General features: G+C 55.7%; 1 protein-coding gene and 1 long non-coding RNA gene across 2 annotated transcripts in view; both read left to right on the top strand.

The window, feature by feature from the left end:
• Window positions 1–18,033, top strand: part of MYH14 (myosin heavy chain 14) — a 91,654-nt gene that overhangs the window by 16,784 nt on the left and 56,837 nt on the right. Inside the window, exons 7-14 of the mRNA XM_040458196.1 lie at window positions 423–541; window positions 2,931–3,029; window positions 3,667–3,807; window positions 13,892–13,987; window positions 15,156–15,274; window positions 16,516–16,668; window positions 17,141–17,314; window positions 17,608–17,781. Coding sequence (XP_040314130.1) covers window positions 423–541; window positions 2,931–3,029; window positions 3,667–3,807; window positions 13,892–13,987; window positions 15,156–15,274; window positions 16,516–16,668; window positions 17,141–17,314; window positions 17,608–17,781 — 1,075 coding nt within the window. The remainder of the gene's footprint in view (window positions 1–422; window positions 542–2,930; window positions 3,030–3,666; window positions 3,808–13,891; window positions 13,988–15,155; window positions 15,275–16,515; window positions 16,669–17,140; window positions 17,315–17,607; window positions 17,782–18,033) is intronic.
• On the top strand, window positions 5,960–6,604 carry LOC121019034 (uncharacterized). The gene is made up of 2 exons (XR_005785406.1): window positions 5,960–6,336; window positions 6,574–6,604. It is a non-coding gene; the product is annotated as an uncharacterized LOC121019034 (long non-coding RNA).

Consider the following 18,033-nt stretch of genomic DNA (forward strand, 5'->3'; position numbering starts at 1 on the left):
GGGGGCCAGGACTCCTGGGTCTGAGGGAGGAGGGGCCGGGGGACAGGACTCCTGGGTCTGAGGGAGGAGGGGCTGGGGGCCAGGACTCCTGGGTCTGAGGGAGGAGGGGCTGGGGATCAGGACTCCAGGGTCTGAGGGAGGAGGGGCTGGGGGTCAGGACTCCAGGGTCTGAGGGAGGAGGGGCTGGGGGTCAGGACTCCTGGGTCTGAGGGAGGAGGGGCCTGGGGCAGGACTCCTGGGTCTGAGGGAGGAGGGGCCTGGGGCCTGAGGAAAGCAGTCAAAGGGGCCTGGACCTTAGCTTCCCCAGGGAGCCCCTGGTTGGGACCTCATGATTGGGATGGGGTTCAGGAGGAGGGAGAAAGAAAGTTGAGATACCGCCCTAGTTCTGGGAGGGGTGAGTGTGGGTTAGGGGTGCTGTTCAGGTCCTCAGGGGGGGCAGGAGGACCCTCAGCTAACTCCCAACCCCTTCCTTCCCAGGGCAAATTCATCCGCATCAACTTTGACGTGGCCGGGTACATCGTGGGCGCCAACATCGAGACCTGTATCCTCTCGTAGCCCCCGAGGGGCACCTGGCGGCCGGGGAGGGTGGCCCTTGGGATCTCCCTCCTTGCAGGAAACAGGTGTTCACACACACTGGGAAGCGTGGCTCCTCGCTGCTCAGAAACGGTGCCTCAGTTTCCCCCTCTATGAAAGAGAAAGGAACCTTGGGTAGGCGTAGGTGCAGCGCCTCCCTGTGGAGGGAGGAGGGCAGGGGCGGTGGGTTGGCCGCGGCTTTACCGCAGAGAGAGGACACAGGGCACAGCCAGCAAAGGGAGAAGGTGCTTGGGGGCAAGTGTGGGGGGGACCAGGGCAGAGTCTCCTCCCCGTGGAGTCACACATAATGCACAAGATGCGACAACACATGTGAGGTGTCGATCAAACAGAGGAGCTCCAGGAGTGCAGCATTTAAGAGGAGGGGCGAAGAAATCACAACGACCTGGGTTCACATTCTGGCTCTGCCACTTTGAGCCGTGGGACCTACGGCATGTTTTTAAAATTTTTTTTTTCAACGTTTATTTATTTTTGGGACCGAGAGAGACAGAGCATGAACGGGGGAGGGGCAGAGAGAGAGAGGGAGACACAGAATCGGAAACAGGCTCCAGGCTCTGAGCCATCAGCCCAGAGCCCGACGCGGGGCTCGAACTCACGGACCGCGAGATCGTGACCTGGCTGAAGTCGGACACTCAACCGACTGCGCCACCCAGGCGCCCCCTACGGCATGTTTTTTGACCGCTCTGTGCCTCAGTTTCCCCCTGTGTGCACAGGGAAGGATCATAGAACCTGCCCTCGAAGGGTTGTAGGACAATGGGGGTCAAATTAGTAGCGTGGCACCCACCACATGGTAAGCATTCCAGAATGAGCTGCCATCGTTCGGAGTTAATGATGGGAGTAAATTAGCAATGTCCTCATGGGAGTTACTGGGAGCTTCCTGGGGCCTTTGGCCTCGGGTCCCCTGGAACTACCGGCACCTACAGCCCACACTGCTCCTCGGCATCGAGGCTCCTGCTTACGCAGGTTCTTAGAGTGCCCGGCTCTTCCTGCCCCATCCATCCCGCCATCTCGTACCTCCTCTGACCCCGTGGCTCCTGGTGGGGTATGGGGGGAGGAGAAGGGCATTTGTCTTCTCTGCCCACCTCCAGATACAAACTTTCTTTGTCCGCACGCCCCTTCTAGTTCCAGCTGCCCCTCTGGGCAGATCTCTAGTGCATGGCTGCCTCTGCCTCGGGGCCAATGACCAGCCTGTGGGTTGATGTTCATGGAGGGTGAGGTGGGGGGGTGCCACCCCCAGGCCAATCAGCAATCAGGTGGGTCTCAGGCTCAACCTGACCCCTCAGCCCTAGCATTAGCATGACCAGAATTTTTTTTTTTTTAAGTTTATTTACTTCTTTTGAGAGAGACAGAGACAGCGCAAGTCGGGGAGGGGCAGAGAGAGAGAGGGAGAGAGAGAGAGTCCCAAGCAGGCTCCACGCCGTCAGCACAGAGCCCAATGCGGGGCTCGAACCCGTGAAACCATGAGATCGTGACCTGAGCCGAAACCCAAGAGTTGGACGCTTAACCGACCGAGCCACCCAGGCGCCCCGAGCATGACCAAAATTTCTGGAGGGTTTCTCCTCTGAGAGCTCACCCTATGAGATCCCAGCCCCTCTCTCTGTACCCATACCAGCCAGATATGGCTATCATCCCATTTAACAGAAAAGGAAACCGAGGCTTGGGGTGCATGCTCCCCCAACCCTACCCTGCCTTGGGGCACCCCTTCCCCGGGTCATCTCCTTCTTACCTGAGCAGGTTAGCGACCCAGGGCTTTTGGTCAATGGTTTGCAGCTGACCTTGGTCAGGGCTCCCCAGGGTAGGTCTTATGTGACTGCCGTCCCTCGAAATAGGTGCTTCGCGGTCCATGAGCGTGAGGCGCAGAGGGGCAAACACATTATCAGGTGTTTGATTTTACTTTAGGGCGGCTTGCCAATTTTTAGTGTGTGAACGTGCCATGTGACTTTCCTGGAAGGGAGGCGCCGATGGCCCCCCGTATCTGTACGGGGAAACTGAGGCTGGCAGGGAAACAATGGACAGAGAGATTCTTGGTCGCAGTTAACTACGTGCCAGGCACCGCTCTGGGTGTTTGACGCACGATAACGCACCTGCCCTCGCAGCGGCTCATTCCTGCGTGTTGCATCCCCCCTGTTGCACAGATGAGGAAACTAAGGCGCGGTGTTTGAGTGACGGGTCTGAGGCCACTCTTCCAGTTAGTGGCAAGGACGCTGGCCTGGGCTGTGAACAGCTCCACGGTTTCACAGGAGAGCAGTGGGGAGCGGCGTGGGTCGAGGGCACTGTGTGGGCTCGCCTCCCCGCCCGTCACCACCCTTTCCCTGTGCACTTGACTCCTGGCCGCCCAGACCTGCTGGAGAAGTCGAGGGCCATCCGCCAAGCCAAGGACGAGTGCAGCTTCCACATCTTCTACCAGCTGCTGGGAGGCGCGGGAGAGCAGCTCAAGGGTCAGTGCAGGGGCTCACGGGGCGTGGGAGGGAGCCCCGGCTGGGCGTCTGGCTTCCCTGGGCCCCCGGAGGAGGAAACGGGAGGCGCTAGAATTTGCCAGGCACCTGCTTGAGGTCAGGCTCCTGCTGGGCGGTGGATACGGGTCCCCTCTACGCCGCCTCCTGCCTGAGCTCCCCGCTGTCTCCTCTTTGCTCCTCCCACGCTCTGGCTGAAGAAAGTCCGGGGCTCCCATTTACAGTGGTCCCCACTGTCCCGAGGCTCCTTCTCAGGCTGGCTCCTTCGCCCATAGCCTTGGCTGCCTCCCGGCCCCCCTCTGTCAGGCTCCAGGACCCACGTGCCTTCTGCTGCCAACCCCACTGTCCCACGGCTTCCGCTAACTCAATTGCTCCTGCAGCCCCTGCCTGCCCTGGGCAGTTACGGGACTGGACAGTCTCTCCGGAAGGAGGGAAGACGAAAGGGTCTGATGTGTGCTAAGCGTGCCCTCCACCGCGAGGGAAGGGTCCTCACTCGTTGGACAGGAGGGGACTGAGGTCCCCGGTGGGGAAGCGATGCTTGCCCCGGGGGTGGCCATTGGGAGGGGAGTCTGACTCCACAGCTCGCCCCTGACCTTAGGCCTCCACTCATGACACCCTGCAGCTGACCTCCTCCTGGAGCCTTGCTCCCACTACCGCTTCCTGACCAACGGGTCGTCGTCCCCTCCCGGCCAGGAGCGGGAACTCTTCCACGAGACTCTGGAGTCGCTGAGGGTCCTGGGATTCACCCCGGAGGAAATCACCTGTGAGTGAGCCCCAAACCCCGGCTGCAGGTGTGGCTGGGGCGCTGCATGGGCAGGCGGGGAACCTGGACAGTCAGTCCCGGGTTGGGAAAAAGAACCAGGGGTGGCGGGGGGGGGGGGGGGGGGGCGGGGCGGAGGCTGGAGGAGGGAGGAGGTGTAGCTTTAAGGAGGGGATCGGGAAGGGGACACAGCGACAGTGGCCTCTGAGCAAAGGCCCGAGGAGCTGAGAGAGTGAGGACCGGTGTTCCCAGGGTGTTAACCCCAAAAATAAAGCTGTTGGCTCAGTTGCTGACAAAATGGATTGATTTGGGAACAGCAGAGAACCGTAACTGGGGACAAGCAAGCTACGGCAAAACCACAGACCCGCCTGAGTTGCTGGGGCGGCCAATTTCTTTTTCTTTTCTTTTCTTTCTTTCTTTTTTTTTAATGTTTATTTATTTGTTTTGGGAGAGAGAGAGAGAGAGCGAATGAGCAGGGAAGGGGCAGAGAGAATCCCAAGCAGGCTCTGCGCTCTCAAGCGCAGAGCCCGATGCGGGGCTCGATCTCATGAGCCGTGAGATCATGACCTAAGGTGAAATCCAGAGTCAGACGCTCGACCGCTCGACCAGCTGAGCCACCCAGGCACCCCGAGGTACTGTATTTGTTTGCTAGGGCTGTTGTGACAAAGCACAACCCGAGCGCCTTAAACAGCGGAAGCCGCTGGTCTCCTGGTTCTTTCTGGAGGCCAGCAGTCCGAGATCGAGATGATGGCAGGGCCGCCTGGGCCTGGGAGGATCTGTTTGTTCACTGCCTCCCTCCCAGATTCTGGTGGTTTCCTGGCAGTCTTCGGTGTTCCTTGGCACATAGGAGCATCACCCGATCTCTGCCTTCATCATCACGTGGCTTCTGCCTGTGTGCACATCTGTGTGTTCAGATTCCCCCGTTTATAAAGACACCTGTCGTGTTGGATCAGGGGCCACCCTACCCCACTGCCATCTCATCTGGACTTTAATTATGTCCGCTTGAGTCAGTACCCGTATAAGGTCACATTCTGAGAGGTCCTGGGGGTTAGGACGTCAGCATATCTGTTTGTAGGGGAGCAGGCACGATTCAGCCCATGAGTGCATATAGGTGGACCTCAGTCCTTCTGCGACTGCCTGACTTTTCATTGTTCGTGTGAACTTTGAGGTCTAGGGTTGAGTGGAGGGGCCGCGTCCTTTCCTCCTCTGGCCTCCAGCACTGCGGGAGGCCCAGGGAGCTATGGTTGGCTCCAGGGCCAGCTGGGAGGGCTGGAAACCCAGCGCCAGCTTGCCTGTCTACCCAGGCTGCAAACTGGCCGGCCTCCTGGGGCGTATTGACACAGGGTCTCAGGCCTTCCCTGCTGGATTTCCCAACCTTGGTTGTGTAACTTCCTCCGCCTGCCTGAGAGTCGGCCCGGGCAGCTGGCAAACAAACTCAGATGGAAGCCACAGGGGGGCCTGGCCTCTGACACAGGTTGCCTCAAGTAACCCTGGGAGCAGCCGCCCTGCTGTGCCCTGGGTGTGGGCAATTCTTTTCCTTTATTTTTTATTTATTTTTATTATTTTTTAACTTTTAAAAAATGTACTTATTTATTTGGAGAGAGAGAGAGAGAGAGGAAGAGAGAGAGAATCCCAAGCAGCTTCCACACTATCAGTACAGAGCCTGACGTGGGGCTCGAACTCACGAACCGTGAGATCATGACCTGAGCCGAAATCGAGAGTCAGACGCTTAACTGCCTGTGCCACCGAGGTGCCCCCGATTTTTGCAATTCTGAAAAACAAAAAACTTTTGAAGTGCCGTAGGCACGTGGTGACATAATCTGAACGTGTCAAAGGTCGCGGCGAGGAAACCCACGTCTCCTGAGGTGCCCTGAACCTTAGACTCCCTCCCACTGTTCAGCTTCCTGCATCCCCTTCTAGAAATATTTTAGACATCTACGAAAAGACACATGTTACTTTTCTATAAAAGGAGGCATTTCCTAGCCCCTGGGCTGATGTTCAGCTGTACTAGGGACAAAAATGTTAAGATATTCCTCTACTGCATTTTTTAAAGTTTATATATTTATTTATTTAGAGAGAGTGGGCGGGGGGGGGGGGGCAGAGGGAGAAGGAGAGAGAAAATCCCAAGCAGGCTCCTGGTGGTCAGTGTGCAGAGCCCAATCTGGGGCTCAATCCCACGAACCGTGAGATCATGACCTGAGCCGAGTTGAAGAGTCAGGCGCTTAACTGGCTGAGCCCCCCAGCCAGTTTAAATGCCCCGCTGCTGCATTTAAAAGTTCCTCTGTAGTTGCTGCCGCAGGGGGACCGCATCTCCTTGACCTTCTGCCCAGGACCATCCCAGATACAGCAACGAACAGGTGAAAGGCACCTGGTACACTGGGGGTGGCATTGCGGTTAAGGACTCAGCTCATCTCTCCTCTGCTAATGTGCTTTGTGCCTCACTTTTCCCAGCAGACAGTATATTTTAGCAATAATTCTGGTTTTGTATGTATAGGTGGACTTCAGTTGTGTGTTGGGGAGGGGCTGCATGAGGTTTCGTTGTTTAAAATTTTTTTTTTTTTCCAACGTTTATTTATTTTTGGGACAGAGAGAGACAGAGCATGAACGGGGGATGGGCAGAGAGAGAGGGAGACACAGAATCGGAAACAGGCTCCAGGCTCTGAACCATCAGCCCAGAGCCTGACGCGGGGCTCAAACTCACGGACCGCGAGATCGTGACCTGGCTGAAGTCGGACGCTTAACCGACTGCGCCACCCAGGCGCCCCAGAGGTTTCGTTGTTTAAATGGACTAGGATTCTTTCTAAAAAAAAAATTTTTTTTAACGTTTATTTATTTTTGAGACAGAGAGAGACAGAGCATGAACAGGGGAGGGGCAGAGAGAGAGGGAGACACAGAATCGGAAGCAGGCTCCAGGCTCTGAGCTGTCAGCCCAGAGCCCGATGCGGGGCTCGAACTCACGGACCGCGAGATCGTGACCTGAGTCGAAGTCAGACGCTTAACCGACTGAGCCACCCAAGCGCCCTCCGACATTTTTATCTTTTTATTATGGGCACCGCATCCGATAATCAACCATCCACTTGTGGTTTTTTGGGTTTCCCCTCGAACCCCCCCCCTACTCCCCACCCCCACCTCCTCTCTGAGTGTTTTTTCTTTTTTCTTTTTTTTAAATTTATTTTTGAGACAGAGAGAGACAGCGCATGAGCAGGGGAGGGGCAGAGAGAGGGGGAGACACAGAATCCGAAGCAGGCTCCAGGTTCTACGTTGTCAGCACAGAGCCCGACGCGGGGCTCAAACTCACGGACCGCGAGATCGTGACCTGAGTCGAAGTCGGACGCTTAACCGACTGAGCCACCAAGGCGCCCCGAGTGTTTTTTCAATTGTGGAGAATCCACTTCATCGCCGCCCAGAAGGTGGCGCTAGTTTCCATCTCCACCCACAGTGTCCCCAGAGTGCTGTGTCCCTGGGTGCGTGCCAGCAACCGCCGTCGTAAGCTTTTGGGCTTTCGCTGGTGTGGCAGTCGGATGGGGTCTCATTGTCGTTTTCTTTAGCGTTTTATTGACAAGGAGTGGAGTCAGCCAGTCACCTTTTCGTAGACTCCTTCTGACAGAAGAGGTGACTGAGGTCCAGGGAGGTGGGGTGTCTTCCCTGGGACTCATCCCAGTGGATGAGGAGGTGGTGGGACCTGGGTCGGACCCCACAGCCAGCCCGCGATCTGGTTTTAGGGAGGCGGGTGGGCACCTCTGGGAAGCTTTCCGGACCATCTCTGGGAAGGTGGTCGCCAGTGGGAAGCCCGGGGCGGAGAGCACTGGGGACCAGTCCAGGCAGGCACCATGAATGACACTTCCAGTGGTTGAGCAGAGAACCTGGCACTTGGGTCCTGGCTCCTGTGAGCAGGACTGGGCGTCACCGGCCCCACGCCCCTGCCCCCGCCGGCCTGGGCTTCCTTGCCATCGGCTGGTCCGAGGTTACCAGCAAGAGCTAACTGCCAACTTCTCAGGTGTCAGATTCACCCGGGCGCTTGGCCCCGGTGCAAGTTCCTAAGTCAACTGTCAGAGGCCATTTTAAAGGCCACTGGGGGGGGACTTAAGTCCGGGCTGAGTCCGGGCTGATGTTAAGGAATGAATGATCATTCAGTTTTTAGGTGATGATGCTATTGTGGGTCCATAAGGGAGATGTCCTGGTTTATTTATCTTCTGGGAGGTGTGCCGCTGTCCCCAGGGGAGTCTCCCAGAACTGCCAGGGCTCTGGGCTGTCCCCCGACTGCCCAGTGCCCCCGGACCCCAGGCGGGCAGAACCAGAGATCTCTGAACCCAGCTCCTCTCACTGCCCAGCTTGGGAAACTGAGGCCCACGAGGTCACCCAGCTTGTCCAAGGCCACACTGCAAACTCCCACATCCAGTAATGTATCCCCTACTAGTTAACTTTTTGCCATTTATTCATTAATAGAGTGAGTCATCCAGCCGCGAAGGGGTTTGTGGGCCAGTCGTCTGTAGGCACTGACAGTGGCCAAGACAGAATGAGCCCCTGACCCATGGAATGCTCAGACCTAGAAGCGCCCGTTTACACAAACGGATTAGAGTTGAGCCCGTGGAGGGGGGATGGGTGACCAATAGAAGGTGCATGGAGCAGGGACCACATGTCACAGGGTTCCATCACGGTCGGGGGAGGGTCAGGGCAGCCTCTGGAGGAGACGGCCCTCGGCTGAGCACTGATGACCTGGCAGGAGTTAACCAGGCATAGATGGGAGCGTCTGAGGCAAAGCCCTGGCGGCAAGGAAGAGTGTTGGAGGAACCGAAAGGGGGCTGGGTGGCTGCTTGGAATAAGCGAGGGGACCCTGGGGCCGGAGGAGCTGTGAGGGTCAGGGACAGGGTGCCAAAAACCCTGATAAGAGGTTAGATTGAATCCCAGAAGTAGTGTGGACCACGGAAGGAATTCCTGGAAACAGGCAAGCTCAAGTTCATCCGTGAAAGCATTTATAGAGTACTAACTGTATGCAGAGCGCATGCTCAGGAGATGAGGAAGGAACAGGTACTTTCCATAGGGATTATGATCTCAGTGGGGACGGAGAAAAATCAGTATTTGTTGGACACCCTGTTGTGCCCTGCAAACTATACCAAAACCTGTTTTTTTAACTTATTTTTATTCTTAATGGATGTTACATTAGTTTCAGATACACAGCGTATGGATTTGACAGTTCTTTCATTAGTCAGTGTTCACCGCAAGTGTAGTCAACGTCTGCCTTTGGTTTTCTTTGAGAGAGAATTCACATAACCGTGAAATTCATCATTGTGAAATGCACAATTCAGCAGTTTCTAGTGCAGGTAGATTCCTGTGCCGCAAGGTGTTTAATTCCCAACACCAAATCCTTTTCTTAAATGTTTATTCATTTATTTTGAGAGAGAGAGAGAGAGAGGGAGAGAGAGAGAATCCCAAGCAGAGTCCACACTCTTCAGGCAGAGCCTGAAGTCAGGGCTCGAACTCGCCAACCGTGAAATCATGACCTGAGCCGAAATCAAGAGCCCAAGGCTTAACCGACTGAACCACCCAGGTGCCCAACATACAGCTTTTATAGTAGTAACTCTCTGGAGGTGCCTAGTTGGCTCAGTTGGCTGGGCGTCCGACTTCAGCTCAGGTCATGATCTCACAGTCTCTGAGTTCGAGCCCCACGTCGTGCTCTGGGCTGACAGCTCAGAGCCTGGCTCCTGCTTCGGATTCTGTGTCTCCCTCTCTCTGCCCCTCCCCCACTCACCCCCCCCCCCCAAAAGCAAATCGATGTTAACAACAACAACAAATTTTATAGTAGTAACTCTCTGTAGACTCTCCTGTCTTAAACAGCCAGGGTTCCGAGGAGATCAAAGCCTGCCATTTGGACACTCTCGGTTACAAAGGAGACGCCCCGGCTTGGCCACCCCTGAGCCCCTGACCTGGAACACTGAACAACATGTTCTACATATTCTGCTTGATGGGCTTAGAGATGGCTCTCTATAGTCTCAAGACAGGGGCTAACCCGGGCGTGCAGGGTATGCTTGTACTAACCAGCCTTCCAGCACGTGCCTTACAACGTGGTACCTCTGACCCCCTGTATTAGCTTCCCATGACCAGTCACCAGTGACCACAAACAGTGGCTTAAATCAACACACCCTTATTCTCTTACAATGCCTGAGGCCGGAAGTCCAAAGCCAGTCTCATGGGACTAAAATCGAGCTCTGGGCAGGGCTGGTTCCTTCTGAAGGCTCACCAGGAACATCCGTTTTCTTGTCTTTCCCGGGTTCAAAACACATCACTCTAACCTTTGCTCATGTGGTCTTCTCCCTCTGCCTCCCTCTTTTTTTTTTTTTTCCCTCTGCCCCCCCTTTTTTTTTTTTTATTTATTTTGAGGGGAGGATGGGCAGAGGAGAGAGGGAGACAGAATCCCAAGCAGGCTCCTCCCAGCTCAAAGCCCAATGTGGGGCTTGAACCCACGAACTCATGAAATCATGACCTGGGTCAAAATCAAGAGGCAGACGCTTAACCAACTGAGCCACCCAGGCGCCTCCCTCTAACAAGGATCTACAGTGAGAGTCTACCTGGGCAATCCAGAATAAATCTCTATCTTGACTTTTTTTTTAAATTTTTATTTATTTATTTTGAGAAAGAGAGCACGAGTGAACAAGGGAGGGCCAGAGAGAGGAGAGAGAGAGAATCCCAAGCAGGCTTCACGATGTCAGCAAAGAGCCCGACGCGGGGCTTGAACTCACAAACTGTGAGATCATGACCTGAGCCGAAATCAAAAGCAGGACAATTGACTGACTGAGCCACTCAGACGTGTCCCCGTTTTGACATTTTTTTATTTAATCACACCAGTGAAGGCCATTGTGCTCTACAAGGTAATATTCACAGATGCCAGGAATTCGGATGTGGCTCCTGGGTGGCTCAGTCGGTTAAGCATCTGACTCTTGATTTTGGCTCAGATCATGATCTCACGGTTTGGGGTGTTCGAGCCCCTTTTTGAGCTCTGTGCTGACAGCATGGAGCCTGCTTGGGATTCTTTCTCCCCCTCTCTCTGCCTCTCCCCCACTCTCTCTCTCTCTCAAAGTAAATACATAAACATAAAAAAAAAAAAAAAAAAAAAAGTCGCACACTCCACCGACTGAGCCAGCCAGGCACCCCTCACAAATTTTTTAGGTTACACACACACAGGTGCACGCACACGCACAGGCACGCCCATCCACACACATTTCCCCAGGATCACACGTGTCTAGCACATTTCACTCTCCGTCCGTCTGGAACTATTCCTTCTTTATCATTGGTGACCTTGAGACTTTTGAAGATTACAGACCAGTTGTTTTGTCTCAACTCGGCGTGTTTCCTTGAGATTAGATTCAGGTTACGGGTTTTTGGCAGGAGTATCCCAGCAGGGTGCTCCTCCCTTCCCCCTCCACCACCCTCTTTTTCTAAGGACTCAGCTTAGAGGCAGAGCCCAAAAAAAAAAAAAAAAAAATGTGCCTGGAGCCTAAGCATCCAGTCCGGGGGCTTTCTGCAAGCGAATGCGTGTATAACTGGCACCTGGAAGGTCCCTCGTGCCCCTCCCCGTCACCAGAGGCCCCCCCCCCCCATGTGATCTTTATTCTGGCATCTAACAGCTTACTTGTTCCTGCATTTGGGTACAAACAGACCCATACGGTGGGTGTGCTTTCGTGTCTGTCTTCTTCCGCTTAACCACGTGACAGTGAAGTTTGCCCACGTTCAGCGAGTGGCCAGGAAGGGGCTTCTGAGAGGCCGGCTCCACGGGCGCATCCCCTCCGTAAACGCTCGGCCAGCTGGAAGGGGATGATTTGTGCGCTTTTCTGTATGCGGGCCACGTGTACGTGCTTCCATGCGAATTGTATGCTGGAAGAAGGCGGCAAAGAGGAAACGCAGCCGTTAGGGATGCGGACCCTGGAGTCGGACTGTCCCAAGTTTGCGTCTCCCCTCCGCCGCTGGGGAGCTCCAGTTGGTCGCCTGACTGTGCCTTGGTTTCCCCATGTGTGAAGGGGTTGTTTTTACTCACAGGTAAAATGTTATTGGAGGACCTGCCTCGCGGAGTTAAGAAGGTTAAGTGAGTTCATTTGGGAGTGTTTGGGACAGGACCTGGCATGGAGGGGGTGGAAAGAAATCGACGTCCGTTTGAGCCCGGAAATCGCGAAAACCGTTCTGGAAGGCGTGGTTGATGGGGAAGCTGGGCGCTTGCGCGGATCTGTAGCGTCGCCATAAAAGCGGCGGGTACAGGTCCAGTCAGTCCCGTGTTCATGGGTTTTCCGGTCCCACTCAAGGGCTGCGTGCAGCTTTGCTGTCGCAGATGAGAGGGCTCCCAAATCTTGATAAAATTCCGAACAAAACCCGACCACAGCGTCTCCTGGGATTTCAGCGTGGCTCCGTTCCTGGAAAATCTACCGCGTGTCAAAACCAAACACGAAACGCTTGTGTTTATGCATAAACCAGGTCGGGTTGCTCAGATCATTACAAACCATTCTGTCATGGGCAAAAATGTCCACGGGGACGCTTAGGAGTCACGCGGTGTGTGGGCAGTGCTTTGTGCCACAGAAGGGCGTCTTCACCCGGGTCCCCACCCGCCCGGGCCCTGTGGTATCCAGACGCACCCCGCAAGTGGCCCCGTGGCCTCCGTCTTTATGCCCGCCACCCCCTGGGAGTTCCTGCGATGTACTCTAGGGGGCAGCACTCACCACGAGCGAAATTTCTGGCAGCTCTGTGCTGACAAGGGGGGGGGGGCAGTGCATCCTCTTTTGCGGGTTCTGCATTTGCGACTTCGCCTACTCGCTAAATTTAACCATACCCCCCCCCCCCCACCCCGAACCAGTACTCCTGGTGCTTCTGGGAACGTTGCGTCTTTCACACAGGGGTGGAAAGTTGGAGTTGCCCACGCACACACGGGGCTGGGGTTCCGCGACGCAGTGCTTTGCCGCCTCGTCTCGATTCCACCGTAAACCGGCGTCCTTTTCGCCGGCTACTGAGTGCCACGTGTTTCACGGTTTTGCTCTTTGCTGGTTGATGGTTTCACTGTCTAAAGTGCCCCCCACGCATCGGGCTTAATGCGGGCTGGCATCCCCACGTGCAAGAGGGCTGTAGTGTTTCTCATAGAGAAAACACATACATTAGATGAGCCTTCTTCCGGCTCCCATTAGAGAGGTGTTGGCCGTGAGTCTGATGTGAATGAAGCAACATTATATAGGTAAGGTATCTTTGGGACAGAAACACGCATAAAATGAGGTGATGTAAGGGGTCCTGAGTGGCTCAGTTGGTTAAGCATCAGACTTTGGCTCAGCTCATGATCTCGCAGTCTGTGAGTTCGTGCTCGGCATCCGGCTCTGTGCTGACAGCTTGGAGCCTGGAGCCTGCCTCAGATTCTGTGTCTCCCTCTCTCTCTGCTCCTACCCCACTCGTGCTCTCTCAAAAATAAACATTAAAAGAAAAAAAGAGGGGCGCCTGGGTGGCTCAGTCGGTTAAGCGTCCGACTTCAGCTCAGGTCACGATCTCGCGGTCCGTGAGTTCGAACCCCGCGTCGGGTCCTGGGCTGATGGCTCAGAGCCTAGAGCCTGCTTCTCATTCTGTGTCTCCCTCTCTCTCTGCCCCTTCCCCATTCATGCTCTGTCTCTCTCTGTCTCAAAAAATAAATAAACGTTAAAAAAAAAAAAAAGAATTCATTTATCCGCTCATATGTTTTAAGAGCTTCCCAGTGTCACCAATGGATTTTAAGCTGAGGAATAGTGGTGTAATTTTGACGTAGGGTTTTAAAGCTGGATTTCCTTTTTTTTTTTTTTTTTAATGTTTATTTATTTTAAGAGTGAGAGGGAATGCACATGCATGCGAGCAGGGGAAGGGCAGAGAGAGAGGGAGAGAGAAAATCCCAAGCACACTCCTTGCTCTCAACGCAGAGCCCGACTCGGGACATGATCTCGTGAACCACGAGATCATGACCTGAGCCAAAATCAAGAGTCAGACGCTTAATGGACTGAGCCACCCAGGCGCCCCATTAAAACTGGATTTCTAAGGGGCTAGTTAAGAGCACGCATCAGAGTGCAGGCACACGAATGCCCTCTCTGCCCCTTAGCCATGCTGCGGATGGTCTCGGCTGTTCTCCAGTTTGGCAACATCGTCCTGAAGAGAGAACGGAACAATGATCAAGCCTCCATGCCTGACAACACAGGTAACCCCACCTGACCCGCTGCCCACGCGAGGTCCTTGTGTCCCTCTGTTCCCCCGGACAGAGCAGCCCCCCCCACTCCCTGCTCCCCAGCAGGGCATGCCTCCAAGCTGTGCTGATCCTTTACCAAGATATCATCGTCCACTCTGTTCCTCATTGTAAAAGGTGTGACCTCTGCCAAAGCTTTGAACAACACCAGTGTGCCCGAGATCCCCCCATCATCCTGGCCCCTCTGACAAAACTGCCCTTAGCATTGGGCTTATCTCCTCTTGGCCTCTGTGCTTTGCATATATACTTTAGTTTTTGCTTTTCAGAAGAAGAATTATAACTGATATTCCTTTTTTTTTTTTCAACGTTTATTTTTTTGGGGACAGAGAGAGACAGAGCATGAACGGGGGAGGGGCAGAGAGAGAGGGAGACACAGAATCGGAAACAGGCTCCAGGCTCTGAGCCATCAGCCCAGAGCCTGACGCGGGGCTCGAACTCACGGACTGCGAGATCGTGACCTGGCTGAAGTCGGACGCTTAACCGACTGCGCCACCCAGGCGCCCCGATATTCCTTTTTTTTAATCAAAATGGAAATAGTTCTGCTTCTTTATTATCATGAAATAATACAAGCTGGATGGGGGGGTGGGGATCAGGTAATACAGAAAAGTATAAAAGCAGGGGAATTACCCACTGTCCTACTCCTGAGCGGTAATTCACTGCAACATTTTTGGGCATTCCTCTCTGGGCTTTGTTCTTTTTTTTGTTTTTTATTTATTTAAAATATTTTTTTAATGTTTATTTATTTTTGAGAGAGAGAGAGCAGGGGAGGGGCAGAAAGAGAAAGAGAGGGAGAGAGAGAGGAGACCCAATCCAAAGCAGGCTCCAGGCTCTGAGCTGTCAGCACAGAGCCCAATGCGGGGCTTGAACTCAGGAACTGAGAGATCGTGACCTGAACCAAAATCAAGCTTTGGCTGCTTAACCGACTGAGCTGCCCAGGCGCCCCACGTCCGGGATTATTTATCCCATGTCGGGGTCCCAGAGAGAGAATCGTTGGGCCAGAGGAACATACACACTTTTAGGACGTGTGATACCTCTGGTGGGAGAGGCCGGGCCCCTTGTCTATGCTCAGCGGCCGCTGCCGCTTCCTAAGGCTGATCAGACCCCCTGTCCCTCCCGCCCTCAGCCGCACAGAAGCTGTGCCGCCTCCTGGGACTAGGGGTGACGGATTTCTCCCGCGCCCTGCTCACCCCCCGCATCAAAGTCGGCCGAGACTATGTACAGAAAGCGCAGACCAAGGAACAGGTGGGCGGGGCGCCGGGGGGCGGGGCGCCGGGGGGCGGGGCGCCAGGGTCCTGGAGCTTTCAGCCGCTTATGCCGGGTTTTTCCTGCACTCAAACTTTTGCTGACTGTTCGCTCTGTTACCGTCTCTGTTTCTGGTGCTGGGAATAAAAGTAGTAATGGAAACAGACCATGCCTTTGTGGAGCTCAGGCTGAAGTAGGAAACAGATCATTAAAAAAAAAATGCATAAACGGTGGGGCCTCCTATGAAGGAGGGGGTTTGGGGGGTCAGGGAAGTCCTCTATGAAGAGATGATGTTTGCGTTGAGACCGAGGTGGTTCAAGGCAGAGGGAACAGCATGTGTAAAGGCCCTGGGGCTGGAACAGGGTTGGCGAATTGAGGACATGAAGGAGGTCAGTGAGGGTAGATAGCCAGGGCCAGGGAGGCAGAAGCTGCAGTCGGAGGGGTTGGAAGGGGATGGATTACACAGGGTGTTACACAGTAAGGGTTAGGGTGAGTTTTATTCTGAGTGCAGCGGGCCAGTGAGGGTTTAAGCCAGGGAGTGACTTGATTCGGTTCGTCTTTTATGAAGACCCCCTTGTCTACTGCATGGAGAATTGGACCCAGGGGGCATGGGTGGGAGCAGGGGGACATGAGGAGGTTGCTGTCAGAGTTCAGGCGAGCGATGGGGGTGGGGGGATGGGGAGTGGGGCAAAGCGAGCCCATGTTAGAAGTTTCCAGAATCCAGCTTTTGGGCAGAGGTCTCTGACTGTCCCCAGGCTGGGAACTCGAATGAAGTACAATTGTGAAGACAGAGAGGGACACGAGGGCCAGAGATCGGAGCTCCCGCCGACCCAGGTTCCATCTCGGCTGAGGTCCTGTCGTTAGTACCATTTTACAGATGGAGAAACTGAGGCACAGAGAGGTTTATTCACATGCTTGAGGCCACACAGCTTCTAAGGGGCAGAGCCAGGATTCAAGCCCGGGTTGTCGGCCTCCAGAGTCCACCTTCTGAACTCTCACGATGCTGTTGAAATTGGTTCAGGGGTTGGGGGGGGGCGGGTTGATGACCTCACACGCCCCCAAGTGGTTCCCAGTGCCTGGCGCAGCGTGGGGGTCTGTACCGGTCGGTGTCATCGATTAACGTCATTGTTCTCGGTGAGCCGCGAGGGGGCCTGTCCATGTCAGTGTCTCCTTGCTGGCCCTGGGCTTGTTCTGGGGCCGTGGAAGGGGGACCAGGCCCTCACATGCGCCCTGCCCCACAGGCCGACTTCGCGCTGGAGGCCCTGGCCAAGGCCACCTATGAGCGCCTCTTCCGCTGGCTGGTCTTGCGCCTCAACCGTGCCCTGGACCGCAGTCCCCGCCAGGGCGCCTCCTTCCTCGGCATCCTGGACATCGCCGGCTTCGAGATCTTCCAGGTCTGCACCTGGGGCCAGGCTGGGGCCGGAGGGCTCCGTCACTCCGGCCCTGTCCTCCTCTCTTTGTGTCCCTGTCCCCCTCTCTCTGGGTGTCTTTCCACCAATCCTGGACCATCCCCCCCCCCCCGTCTCTTTCCTCCTCCCTGTCTCTGTCTCCTCCCTTTCTCTTTTCTCTGTGCCCCCCCGTCTTTGTCCTCCCCGTGTCTCTGTCCCCCTATCTCTGTTCCCTTACCCATCTCTGTCCCCCTCCTCATCTCTGTCTCCCAGTCTCTGTCCCCTCTGTCGGTATCCCCATTCCTGTCCCCCCATCCCTGTCCCCCCGTCCTTGTCCTCCTTGTCTTTGTACCCCCGTCTCTGTCCCCCGTCTCTGTCCTCCCATCCCTGTCCCCCCTTCCCTGTCCCCCATCCCTGTCCCCTAGCCCTGCCCCCCCCATCCCTGTCCCCTCTCTCACTGGTCCCTTATCCTCCGCAGCTGAACTCCTTCGAGCAGCTGTGCATCAACTACACCAACGAGAAGCTGCAGCAGCTCTTTAACCACACGATGTTCGTGCTGGAGCAGGAGGAGTACCAGCGCGAGGGCATCCCCTGGACCTTCCTGGACTTCGGCCTCGACCTGCAGCCCTGCATCGACCTCATCGAGCGGCCGGTGAGCCTCAGGGCCCGCCCGCTGCCGCATCCACTGCCGGGAGACAACCCCCCCCCCCCCCCCGCCCGCCCCCCTCCGCCTCCTGCCCCGCTGGGCCTCAGGCTTCTCCCTCAGTTAAGGACTCGCAGGCGCGCGGCCGCCGTGGGCCCCGCTTCCGCCCAGGCTCTGATCGACAGCCGTTCTCACGTTTGGCTTCCATCCCCGTGCCCCTCACAAGAGCTACGAGTTAGCAGCAGCCTGAGTGTCCAGCATCCGGGGATCTGACGTCCTCTTCCCCTCCTGTGGACGGCTAGGCTAACCCCCCTGGACTCCTGGCCCTGCTGGACGAAGAGTGCTGGTTCCCGAAGGCCACGGACAAGTCCTTCGTCGAGAAGGTGGCGCAGGAGCAAGGAGGCCACCCCAAGTTCCAGCGGCCGAGGAACCTGCGGGACCAGGCCGACTTCAGTGTCCTGCACTATGCGGGCAAGGTTGGAGGCGGGGCGAGCCGTGAGGCTCGTGGGCGGGAGTGGGGACCACCAGGCTGCAGGCCCAGGAGAGGGCAGGGGGGAGGACGTGGGGGGAGGGGGGAGAGAGGGCAGGGGGGGAGCAGGAACTGCCTGATGTCCTGACAGGGGCCAGGAAAACCCCAGGAGGACCGAGGACTCTGATGTAGGCAGCAATAGCTTCCTCAGGGCGCCTGGGTGGCTCCGTCGGTGAAGCGTCCGACTTCTGCTCAGGTC

The sequence above is a fragment of the Herpailurus yagouaroundi genome, unplaced genomic scaffold (genome assembly GCF_014898765.1).
Source record: "Herpailurus yagouaroundi ecotype Mexico unplaced genomic scaffold, PumYag 220, whole genome shotgun sequence".
Classification (NCBI taxonomy): Eukaryota; Metazoa; Chordata; class Mammalia; order Carnivora; family Felidae; genus Herpailurus; species Herpailurus yagouaroundi.